The following is a 13,475-nucleotide window of genomic DNA, read 5'->3' as shown; positions in this document are numbered from 1 at the left end:
TAAGTTTTGCTTGATGTTGATCTGCTTCAGGTTTTGTCTTTTTTGCCTTGTCAGTTTGAATTAGGTGAATGCCAGATTCAGTTGTTAGATTAAATAAACTTTATACAATATGTTCTTGAGGTACATACTGCAAGCAGTTTCACACTCTTGATGAACTAAGCCATTTTGAATCAGCCGATTGAGCCTGTTGGTTTCTACAATGTAAATAATGCTTCTGATTTCCAGGTGTGGCTGTTTACACGGGAATGGATGCAAAGATTGCTTTGAATTACAAGAGCAAATCACAGAAACGGTCCTCTGTAGAAAAGTAAGTTTTCACTGAAATTTCAAGAGGAGAAAAGATGAGGATTTTTCTTTAAATGAGGAAAGAGAATTTAGAAAGTTGAGAATAGAAATAAAACTACCATCCAGTCCATCCAACTCATCATGTTTGTCACTATCCCAACTCAACCAATCTAGTACCTAATTACATTTTAAACTCTTTTAACAACATGCGCTTATATAGTGCCTATATCATTAGAAACATTCCACTATCTTTAAACTTCGCCCAGTAGGTTGATCAAGTTTTGACTGGGCAGTTTTTCTAAGTTCACAGTTATTTATCATTGATTTAAATTTAAGTCTTTGTCATACTAGTCTGGGTAGAACTAGCCAAATTAATACTAAGTGTGGGTTGCATTCTTCTAGGAACAATTCATTGTGAACTTGTCTGATTTTGAGGATGCTTGCAATAGGAGCATTCTAATCAAAACTTTTTTCTGAAATATTTCTACCATCTTGAGCTATGTTCTGCAAAATATATTCTTCCAATAGACCTGTGCAGTTTTGACCAAAAGTTAACCAGAATTTGAAAGCAAGTGTTGAGTCTGACATTCAGTGTTACCACTTTTTTTTGTTAAAGAACTACATAAGAATGGAGCCTCTTGAAGGTTTTATAGATATCCTAGGATGTGACCTCATCTCTCCACCTTCCTACTACCCTACCTTCAAATCTTTCTCATGCAATGCCACTGAATCCTCCTAGCCCTGCTGTCACTTGCCTTACCTTTAACCCCCCCATCCACTCCTTGATTCCCACACCCTTCTAGATTGTGAGCGACCAGAGATCAATTAGCCCTCAACTGGTTTCCCTTAGCAGATTTGTTTGCTTTCAGATATCAAGTTTAAAAAATAACAATAGCAACAGCACGCGCACATGCCCTCTCATCTGCTCTTTGTTACCCGCTTGCTCCCACTCCCTCCTGCGCACTCATTCTTTCCCTGACAGGTTTTAGGATTAAAATATATCACGGAATAAGCTTTTCACATTTACCTTTTATAATTGCCAAAAGCGCATGGGTGTGATAGCAGATGGGATCAAAGTTTTTTTTTGTTTCTAAAAGTTGAAGTAACACTATATGCAGAAAAGCACCCACTAACTCGTCCTCTGCCCCCTCTCACCCTCAAATTTCCCACTCGCTCTGATCGCAGTCTGCTGTCCATTATTCTCTAAAGTTAATTAAACATACATCAGTTGAGTATAATTAGAATATACCTACACTGAGCTACCATTTTATGAGAAGCAGTATGAATATTACCTCTGAAGCTTTTGAAATTTGTCACCTGCCCTTAAACAGAAACTGAAGCTGAAGAAAAATATTCCTCAGTATTGTTGACTCTAGTATTACATCCTGGGTATTTAAGTACACTGCACATACTCTGATTAGATGATCCAAATTTCACTCTCAGCGTCACTGCTCTGGGCAGAAACATCAACACAAGAAGTGTGATAAAAGCACAGGGACAGGAAGTCCAAGTGGAATGGGCATAGAGTGGAAAGTGGATTTGATGTAGACGATCAGCCATAATCTTACTGAATGGCTCAGCCATTTCTACTTATGCTCCTATTTCTTATGCTCTTAGAAGTCAGGGAGTAATTACAGATATGAAGTTTTTAAAAGCATTGATGTTATCAATATATAATTAGGAAACATGCAGAATTCTGAGGTGAAGTAAATATGAGGAAACAAAAGGAAATGTAATAAAACATAATTGTGATATTTTTCCCATTTTGGCTAGGTCTATGAACACTTTTCTGATGGTCTTCCTGGGAATTCTTGTGATTGAAGCAATTATTAGTACCATCTTGAAATATGTTTGGCAGTATGAACCTTCATACAATAAAAGAACTACACAGGAGACTAATAGCAGTAAAGTGAGTATGGACAGATTTTAACTTCATTTAGGGCATCATATACTTTTGTAACTATATATGTGGATAATGTTATTTTCAATTTTAAATGTTTAATTGTATTATGTGCACATTTGCGTTAAACATAACCATTCTGCAATGGTTCCCATTTTTAGAGTGAAAAGTTCTGTTTTTATTACCTATAATAATAATAATAAGGATTATAAGAAGGCTTCCACTGATAGCAAATGCTGCAGGGTATGTTCTTCTCCTTGCATAGGAATTATGCAAATTCTTGTCTTATTTTGGATCATGTGTGTTCTTTGCAGCTGCCTTACACTCAAATTTAGCAATGTGCAGTGCAACTTAATCTGTAGCTTGTGTTTATGAATTTGAGCATCTCCCACTTTTGCTGCTCCACTGTTTTTAGCTGACAGGGCCAGCTGTATGCTGAATGATTTCCCCATAATATGCATCAGAAAATGTTGTGGGGAATTGAAACCTGGTCCAATGAAGAGTGCAGGTGGGCATGCCAGGAGCAGCACCAGGCATACCTAAAAATGAGGTGTGAACCTGGTGAAGCTATAACACAGGACTACTTGAGTGCCAAACAGATAAGCAGCAAGTGATAGACACGGCTAAGCGATCCCACAACCAACTGATCAGATCTAAGCTCTGCAGTCCTGCCATATCCAGTTGTGAATGGCGGTGGACAATTAAAAAACTCATTGGAGGAGGAGGCTCCACAAATATCCCCATTCTCAATTATGGAGGAGCCCAGCACATCAATGCAAAAGATAAGGCTGAAGCATTCGCAACAATCTTCAGCCAGAAGTGCCGAGTGGATGATCTATCTCGGCCTCCTCCAGAGATCCCCAGCATCACAGATGCCTGTCTTCAGCCAATTCGATTCACTCCACGTGATATCGAGAAACTGCTGAAGGCACTGGATACTGTAAAGGGCATGGGCCCTGACGATATTCCGGCAATAGTACTGAAGACTTATGCTCCAGAACTTGCCACACCGTTAGCCAAGCTGTCCCAGTACAGCTACAACACTGGCATCTACCCAGCAATGTGGAAAATTGTCCAGATTTGTCCTGTACACAAAAAACAGGACAAATCCAACCTGGCCAATTACCACCCCATCAGTCTACTCTCGATCATCAGTAAAGTAATGGAAGGGGTCATCAACAGTGCTATCAAGCAGCACTTGCTTAGTAATAGCTTGCTCACTGACACCCAGTTTGGATTCAGCCAGGGCCACTCAGCTCCTTATCTCATTACAGCCTTAATTCAAACGTGGACCAAAGAGCTGAACTCGTGAGGTGAGAGTGACTGCCCTTGAAATCAAGGCCGCATTGGACTGAGTGTGGCATCAAGGAGCCTTAACAAAACTGGAGTCAATGGGAATCGGAGGGAAAATTTTCCGCTGGTTGGAGTCATACCTAGCACAAAGGAAGATGGTTGTGGTTGTTGGAGGTCAGTCAGCTCGGCTCCAGGACATTACTGCAGGATTTCCTCAGGGTAGTGTCCTTGGCTCAACCATCTTCAGCTGCTTCATCAATGACCTTCCTTCCATGATCAGGTCAGAATTGTGGAAGTTCGCTGATGATTGCACAATGTTTAGCACCATTTGCAACTCCTCGGATACTGAAGCAGTCTATGTTCAAATGCAGCAAGACCTGGACAATATCCAGGCTAGGGCTGACAAGCGGCAAGTAACATTCGTGCCACACAAGTATCAGGCAATGGCCATCTCCAACAAGTGAGAATCTAACCATCACCCCATGACGCTCAGTGGCATTACCATCACTGAATCCCCCACTATCAACATCCTGGGGGTTACCATTAACCAGAAACTGAGCTGGACTAGCTATATTAATACTGTGGCTACAAGAGCAGGTCAGAGGCTAGGAATCCTGCGACAAGTAACTGACCTCCTGACTCCCCAAAGCCTGTCCACCATCTACAAGGCACAAGTCAGGAGTGTGATGAAATACTCCTCACTTGCCGGATGTGTGCAGCTGTGACAACACTCAAGAAGCTTAACACTGTCCAGGATGAAGCAGCCTGCTTGATGGTCACCACATCCACAAACATTCACTCCCTCCGCCAACGATGAACAGTAGCAGCAGTGTGTACCATCTACAAGGTGCACTGCTGGAATTCACCAAGGCTCCTTAGATAACACCTTCCAAACCCACGATCACTACCATCTAGAAGGACAAAGGCAGCAGATAGATGGGAACACCACCACCTGGAAGTTCCTCTCCAAGTCACTCACTATCCTGACTTGGAAATATATTGCCAGTGCTTCACTTTCGCTGGATCAAAATCCTGGAACTCCCTCCCTCACAGCACTGTGGGTGTATCTACACCACATGGACTGCAGCAGTTCAAGAAGGCAGCTCACCACCACCTTCTCAAGGGCAACTAGGGATGGGCAATAAATGCTGGCCCAGCCAGTGAAGCCCACCTTACGTGAATGAATTTTAAAGCACCTTCCAAACCTGCAACCCCCAGCATTTAGAATGAGAAGGGCAGCAGACAAATGGGAGCATCACCTGCAAGTTCCTCTTGAAGCCCCACACAATCCTGAATTGAAACTATATTGCCGCTCCTTTAGTGTTACAAGAAGGAAGCCCACCAGCTGCTGCTCAAGGATGGTCAACAAATCCTAGCTTTACTAGCAATGCTCACATCCTATGAAAGAAAAAGAAGAAATATTGACTTGAGAGGGAATGTAGAACAGTTTTACTAAAATTATACTGGGGTTAGAAGGGTTAAATGTAGATGACGCATTTCATCGACTAAGCTTGTATTCTCTTGAGTATAGAAGATTAAGGATGATTTAATAGAGGTGTTTAAGGTGATTAAAGAATTTTATACGGTAATTAGAGAGAAATTATTTCTTCTGGTGTGGGAGTCCTCCAAAACAAGCGGACACATCTTAAAGTTAGAGCTCGGCCCAAAAAACATTTTGAGGATGAGTCGATTGAAAATTTAAAATTTGAGATTTGTAGCTTGATCAAGAAAGCTCGAGGAACAGCACCTGACTTTTCAACTGGGCACTTTACATTCTTCTGGCTCAGCATTGGGTTCAACAATTTTAGGTCATATCCTCTGCCCCCATTTTGTTTCCTTCGTTGCTGGTTTGATTCTTTTTCTCATTTTTCTGCTTTGCTTTCAGATGACTGCTATTCAGGATCCTACCATTTACACCTCCTCTAGGCACATCTTTTGTTTCTTGCCCCATTACCATTCCCTTTGGCCCTGCACACTTCTGTCATTTTTCCTGTCCTGCCTTTCACCTGATCAAAGACCTTCCCTTTTGTATTTTTTATGCCCTCACCCCCTTCTAATTGCTCAACACCTTTTATGTTTCTAACTTTTCCCAGTTCTGATAAAAGGTCACAGACCTGAAATATTAACTTTTTTTATTCATTCATGGGATGTGAGTGTCACTGGCTAGGCCAGCATTTATTGCCCATCCCTATTTGCCCTTGAGAAGGTGGTGGTGAGCTGCCTTCTTGAACCACTGCAGTCCCTGTGGTGTAGGTACACCCACAGTGCTGTTAGGGAGGGAGTTCCAGGATTTTGACCCAGCAACAGAGAAAAATCTGTTTCTCTCCAAAGCTGCTGCCAAACTTGCTGAGTATTTCCAGCATACTTTACTGGTGATAGTTTTAGCCATGAGTATTAAGGATGACAGAACCAAGATGAAAAATGATTTTAAGAGACTGATCAACCACAATCTAATTAAATGGCAGAACAGACTTCACGGGCTGAATGGCCAATTTGTGTTTTCTGTCCCTGTCGTTTTCTCTCCTGCTCAGCATGGTGGAAAATCAGGATCGCCACTGTGATCTCCATATGTAAGAGTTAGAAGGGGCAGCCTTGGGCAGCAGGAAAATAACCAAGGCACACTTAGGGCATATGAAAGGATCAGTTAGTGTAAGACTGCTTGTGATATTTAGCTGACTGGCTGTTGAAAATATTTCACCTAAGTGTTCCCAGTGTCAGCTGCCCTTGCACACTAGTTCTATTGTCTTTTGTCCAGATAACCTTTCCTAAGGATCCTTGAGCATCAGAAAAATCATGCTTCCACTGCAACTTACCAGCTATCTTCCAATTGCAATCATGCAATAAGCTGCCACTGAATGTAAAATGCTAATCCTTCTGAAAGGAAGCTGAAACAGCTGGCCAATGAAACCAGCTTCACTTTCAGGAGCACTCAGTAAGAGGTCCAACACTTTCTAACATTGCAGGACTCATCTGGATTTGTGATTAAAATAAATTTTCGTTGTGTCCCACTGCTTTTATAGGGGTGAGTTTCCAGACAGGAGAAAACAGTTTTTCTTTACCACTGGCTGAGGTCACCTCCTCACCCAATATGTCAAATGCACACCACCTTCAAATATTGTCTCGTGCCAAGCTTTGGATATTTAACATGTTATCAGTGCATAGGTTTGAGAGGCAAAATATGCAGTAAATTCAATATTTAATATTTTCAAGAATTTGGGAAGCTGAAATTTTCTTTTAGCTTGGCGATCAGCCATGTATAACCAAATGAATTTCACAGTATTAAGAAAACTGCAAAGAACGTATGAGATAAGCAATATGTACATTTTCAAAATGTATCATGTTCATATAGCTGTTGTATCAGTGTTTTATTTTCACTGTGTAATACTTGTTTTGTTTGTAGATTCTGACTGGTATATCTGATTTCTTGGCTTTCTTGGTGCTGTACAATTATATCATTCCAATTTCACTCTACGTTACCGTTGAGATGCAGAAGTTTTTAGGATCCTTTTTCATCATGTGGGATCTTGACTTGTACCATGACGCATCAGGTCAGCGTGCACAGGTTAACACCTCCGACCTCAATGAAGAACTTGGGCAGGTGAGAATTAATTTGCATAGTTGGTAAACCATCCTTGACCTGATGAAGCTCTGGGCTGTTTGCAACAGAAGTAATCATAAGAACTTACAGCACAGAAGGAGGTCATTTGGCCTCTCATACCCATGTGTTTCCCCACCTTGATAGGTAGAAACATAATTCAACTTTTCACTTTCAACTTTCTATTAACCACACCAGTTACTGGTTCGATTGTTCAGTCAGCATGTTAGACACCTCAAATATCATGTCCTTGCTATCTACTGGGCACTGAGCAATTACTAGGGCCTGTGAGGTCATTCTGGCCCAGGGATGTTGGCTGGTATTATAGGCTATTTCTCGCCACTGGCGGTCTTCTTATTTGTTTATTGCTTTTTCAATTCAATTTTAACCTTGTTTCATCGAGGTGTTTCTGGGAAGTACTACTTCTTTCAATATTGGATCTTAAACTAAGAGAATGGAGTAGAATCACTCCAAATTGTACCATTGCTTCTAGGCTTTCTGGGGCAATATTCACTTGTACTTGGGTTACGTTATGAGCTCTTAACGGGTACTAAATGAACACTTCCTACGAGACTCATTTTATAGGACTTGAAACAAAAGGTTGGCTACATGATATGATCTCACAGGTATGGTTGTACAAGCCTTTTGACATTTCAGTGACAGACTGATTTTCATATCTAACATCATTGTACTCCCATGGGTATGAGTTACTACAAAACCATTCTTGGGACCTTCCATTATCACAGAGCAAGATTTTACTCACTCACCCTTTCCCTCATTATTGTTCTTTACCACTTTATCTTTCTGTAGCTCGTGAGAGGGGTGATCTGCACATAACTTGTTTAACATAGTTTTCAGAGTTCAGTTTCCTCTTTCCACAACCTTGGATGACAACGGGTGGTGACATATATGGAATTTATGTCAAATACCCATTATCCATTGTGTTCTATTTTTTTTTAAAAAAGACAAAAACACAGTAAAATGTGCACCTCGATTATGACTTGGGTTAGCACTAAATACCTACGGATCACCTCACTCAATTTGTTGTTCTTTTGCAAAAATACTGTTAATTCTAAGTTATTGGCATGTTGTAAATATGTATGTTTCACAATGGATCATGCATGGATTTAAAAGATTCTCCAGCTCTCTCTTTGCCTTTTTCCATTTTGTGGATAGTTCCTACTAAGTATTATTACTCCCTACCCTTAACTATCCTAATTCAAATTTTGTATCTCTTTACCTTAATTTTACTCCCCCTCACCATTATCAGAATGTTTAATTCTCTGCTGACTCTTGTGAAGTCAGTTTCTCTATTGTGAAAAGGCCTCGATTATTTAATATGCTGTCTCACCCTATTGGCCACATTAACCATTTATGTTGTGCTATTGTCAAGTAGCTGAGCATGTCTGATGTTAGTCACAATAAGTGCTTGTCATGGAAGAATGAGTCCAAAGCTACCTCAAGCTTATTTATTCTCAAGACAGCTCTTCAGTGCAGCAGACTTTTCCAATCCCTTCCATACCAGTGTTACAACTGTACCCATTTATACTATTGTTATGGGTGAACCAATGTCTATCACCTGTTTTAACCAGCAGTTGTCTTTAACAATGTAAATGCTACACAATGTAATTGCCAGTCAACAAGAAGATTGTCATGGTCCAATAACCATGTAATTACTGATACAATGACATCTGAGACCCATTCTTTAGTGCAAAATCACCATGCAATTCTGCATATTATATGGAGGAGTGGACAAGGGTGTCCCGGAGGGAACGATCCCTACGGAATGCCGTCAGGGGGGGTGAAGGGAAGATGTGTTTGGTGGTGGCATCATGCTGGAGTTGGCGGAAATGGCGGAGGATGATCCTTTGAATGCGGAGGCTGGTGGGGTGATAAGTGAGGACAAGGGGGACCCTATCATGTTTCTGGGAAGGAGGAGAAGGCGTGAGGGAGGATGCGCGGGATATGGGCCGGACACGGTTGAGGGCCCTCCTCCATCACCCCCTACTCCTCAACCCCCACTTATGGCACCTCCCCATGCCCACGCAGAAGATGCAACACCTGCCCCTTCACTTCCTCTCTCCTCACCGTCCAAGGGCCCAAACACTCCTTTCAAGTGAAGCAGCATTTCACTTGCATTTCCCCTAACTTAGTCTACTGCATTCGTTGCTCCCAATGCGGTCTCCTTTACATTGGAGAGACCAAACGCAAACTGGGCGACCGTTTTGCAGAACACCTGCGGTCTGTCCGCAAGAAAGACCCAAACCTCCCTGTCGCTTGCCATTTTAACACTCCACCCTGTTCTCTTGCCCACATGTCTGTCCTTGGCTTGCTGCATTGTTCCAGTGAAGCCCAACGCAAACTGGAGGAACAGCACCTCATCTTCCGACTAGGCACTTTACAGCCTTCCGGGCTGAATATTGAACTCAACAACCTTAGATCTTAAACTCCCCCTCCCCCCATCCCCACCCCGTTTCTTCCCCCCCCTGCTTTTTTTTTCCAATAATTTATATAGATTCTTCTTTCCCCACCTATTTCCATTATTTTTAAATCTAAAACTAAAACCTTGTTAGCCTTTCCACCCCACCCCCACTAGAGCTGTACTTTGAATATCCTGTCTTCCATTCTTAATTAGCACTTTTCTCAGACAAAACACCTCTTTGACCCTTTTGTCTGTGACATCTTTTGATTACCTGCTCATCTCCACAATCACCACACCCTCAATGTCTCTCTCTCCCCCCACCACACCCCACCCCCCCCACCTTAAACCAATTTATATTTCTCCCTTCTTCTAACTATGCTTCAGTTCTGCCGAAGGGCCATGAAGGCTCAAAACGTTAACTGATTTCTTCTCCGCCGATGCTGCCAGACCTGCTGAGTTTTTCCAGGTAATTCTGTTTTTGTTTACCATCTGATAAAGCCATTTCTGGATTTTCAGGTGATCTTATCAAAAAATCAGGGGCTGCCAGAGTCTGTATCGAGCTCTTTGCTTTTCTTCCGTTTACCGTGCCGATGCCTCGGTTAATAGCCAGATTATTAAATGCAATGTTCTTAAGAAAGGTTCATAGGCAAGGATACAAATATCTCCAAGAGAAAGCTATCAATTTATAATTCTTAACTAGTTTTTCCTAACCCTTGGTAAAATGTACATGGATGCCAGAATGACAGATTCCATTGAATTATGTTCAGGTGATTTTTCCTGTTCCCAATTGGTGGTGTTTTTTTTCCTGTCTACCACCTTCTAAGTGGGGCATCCGATTATTTACCATTCTGTCTCATTCAGGAGCCCTGGGCAAACTTTACTGTTCAGTACAATGTACTCATATTTTTAAAACTGATATTAAACATTCCATGAGGTCCCAGTTATTAACACATTTTGTCTATTTGTTCTTTATTCTAGAGGGCCTTTGATTTTCTAACAAAATAAAATGTTATATTGTGCTGAGCACTTAGTTTGGTTCCTTTCATATTTCCCTTTCTTGAGCACTTTGCCTCAAAAGATAACCAAGGGCCTGAATGGGTTAAGGTCAAGTCTTTGACAGACAAAGTTTTAGTCAAATTCTGACTATGCTGTGACATTTGAAGTCTGCAAATAAGCTCTTAAATTCTTAAAACTTCTAGATCTGTTTCTGCGGTACTAGGGTGGCCCTGGAAACCATTGTCACCTGTTTTAAAAAAAAAACAGACTGCATTGCAGCTCTGTTTAGGAGTCCAAAGGCTTAATCTGTTCAAATATACTTGTACATTCAGCAGTACAAATTGATTGCATGGTGCACTTTTGTCAGTGGAAAGGGTTAACTTGTGTGAAAGAGGGTGGAGTAAAATATTCAGAGATGCATGCAATTGCATAATTTTACACACTTTTCCCTTCCTGATCGAAGACAAGCCAAACACCATTTTAACCTGTTTCCCGACGCCTTGGTGCCCTTTATAAACCTAAAGTTTTTTTAATCCTTAGGAATTGAAAACAACACATCATTTGTAACATTACCATTTCAAAGGAAACATTTCTCATCTTAAAGACAGCATTTTAGATCAAACGTCAGTCATTTCCAAACTTTTTTTACCATTCTTTTTGTAAGAGGTTGCTAGCCCAGGATTTGTTTGGTACAACCAGATGATTCTGCCAATATTATATGAGCAAGCTTTATATTGGAAGCTAAAGACTCCCTCATACCTTAACGTAATAACTCAAAGCTCATTGTGGCCACCAATGGGAATTGAATATTCACACCAGTTTCTTTTCACTTAAAATGTAATTCAGGTTTTATATTTTTCTACTTCTGAATGCACAATCTTCAACTGAAATGAACAGACTCAATAGTGACAGTCATATTTTAACAACCTAGAAATACTGATTCCTTTAATGGGTTATGAACAGTGCCAAAAATCTGTTACATTCTCGTTGTCGAGTCCAAGGAGTTCAGAGCTTCAACCAATTCACAACCAAAACATGACTCAAGTCTTTCACAAAAAATACACGTGTACAGATACATAGAGATGACAAGTATCAAACTTATGTTTCCAACATTAAAGTACAGGCTACAAAAGGTTAACAACTTTTAGCTCTGCAGTAAAGAGCACAGGCATGTATAACATGCATAGATATGAACAGGCTTTAATTCACAGGAAGCTTCTAACATTCACAAACACACATACTAAAAACAAAATCCAGTTGCATTTCCCTTAAAATCAGAACGTGACACACGTTCCTTTCTCGCAGCAGTTTTAAACTTTGCTGTGGGCTCTTTAATTTATTTCTTTTCCTCTTAACTGTTTTCCCTAACTCGGTTTTCTTTCATGCCACTCTTCTCCAACACTTAAATGCTTTAAGGACACATCCTCCATGCCTTCCTGCGCAATCTTAAATGGAAATTCCTCATCGGAATTCCCAGAGCTTTTGTTGCAGCTAGCAGCATACAGCTTAAAGCACCACTTCTTGTTTCTAGCTTCTGGCATGCTTTTGCTCTCTGTTTCATCTCTGTGACAGTTGTTAAGTTTTATATCACCACATAACACCTGTATGCAACAGTGGGTTGCGTAAACCAGTTTTATCCAGCTTCCTTGCTTTTATTTTTTTCTGCATGTGCCTGGGACACTACACTCTAGACCTCAGAGTAACTTTTTCTGTCACTGTGTCAATCCAATCTTACTTGGGCCCCTATCTCCTCCCTGAGACTGTTTGCAGCTTCTTCCCTAAAAAACACACCTGCCATTTTATTTTTAGTTTCAGTGATCAAGCACTCCTGCCGTGTAAGCCACAGGTTTTCCAACCCAATCGTAACGCCTGGCATCTTGTAACATATGTTGCTCGAATCCGCCTTCAACCCTTATTAACTTCAACCTGTTTGCATGTGTCACCTGTGGGTGCCAATTTGTGCTATTTGTAAATCTTTTTAAATCGTCGAATAATGCTTTGAATTAATGCTCAAGTACCTTTCAAAGCATATCACTATCAATATGGGGGGATGGTGAGTTTTTAATAAGAACATGACTGGGTATGACATTACTAGTTTATATAGCAAAAAAATACAACAGTGACAAGTAGCTTGTACCAGTCCAGATCAGGCAGGATAGGTGGCATGCACGAACAGCTTGCTCTTTTCCTTCCACTTTTCTTCTCAGTGTCCAGGTCTTCTTGAATTCTTCAATCCCTCTGGAGTATTTGACTGGAGTCTAGTTCAGAGTCCTTTTCCACCGCCTAGTGCACTGAACTTTCCCAAAGTCTCTTACTTTATACCCTTTCTCAAGGGTGGATGCTTAGATAAATTATTGACAAGACCTTTTGGGCCTACAAGGATCTACTTTATTTCAAAGTACCCTATCAGGCGTCGAGTTTTTGTCTAAACTTGTACGTTTAAAAAGGGAATATTTGGTAAATTTAGACTTGATTTAATTTAGTCGCATGCAGCCTAATTACCTAATTCCAAATTAACCCTTTAAACTGTTTGAGCTTGAAAGAGATATAACCATCAGGCAAAGACATTGAATTAGCAAATAATACCAAAGTTTGTTGAAGATAAGCAAAATTAAACAACAATACGCTCATCAATTAACTAATAAAAGAAACCAAAAGTATACTTATCAATTAAACACTATAGACTCGAATTGATCCCCGCACTGGCAGGAAACTGCCTCTATCCTAGAGATCTGTTGACATCAATTATCTCAGCCTGCACCGGGAGGTATTTGCCTGTGCCTCTGAAGGAAACTGCACTATCCAGACTTCACGCTGACAAGAAAACTGCCTCTGGCCCTGGGCCTGGTGCTATACTCACGATCACTGTGCTCACAGGAAAATTCCTCTGTGTTCGAAGATCAACACCACCAAATGGTTTCTGTCACACCTCTTTTATACCGAAAACGTGGTGTCACCCCACCTTAGCCCATGGTTGCTGTTAT

At 40.9% G+C, this 13,475-nt stretch overlaps 1 protein-coding gene across 3 annotated transcripts in view; it reads left to right on the top strand.

The window, feature by feature from the left end:
• The window catches only part of atp11b (ATPase phospholipid transporting 11B), a 191,344-nt gene that overhangs the window by 57,057 nt on the left and 120,812 nt on the right, over positions 1 to 13,475 (top strand). For all 3 annotated transcript variants that reach the window (XM_078563954.1, XM_078563956.1, XM_078563957.1), the window contains exons 10-12: positions 226 to 307; positions 2,059 to 2,194; positions 6,879 to 7,076. In XM_078563954.1, the coding sequence (XP_078420080.1) occupies positions 226 to 307; positions 2,059 to 2,194; positions 6,879 to 7,076 (416 nt within the window). The remainder of the gene's footprint in view (positions 1 to 225; positions 308 to 2,058; positions 2,195 to 6,878; positions 7,077 to 13,475) is intronic.

Source organism: Cetorhinus maximus, chromosome 19, assembly GCF_964194155.1.
Source record: "Cetorhinus maximus chromosome 19, sCetMax3.hap1.1, whole genome shotgun sequence".
Lineage (NCBI taxonomy): Eukaryota > Metazoa > Chordata > Chondrichthyes > Lamniformes > Cetorhinidae > Cetorhinus > Cetorhinus maximus.
Note: the sequence above shows the minus strand (reverse complement) of the source record. Positions and strands in the feature narration are given on the sequence as shown.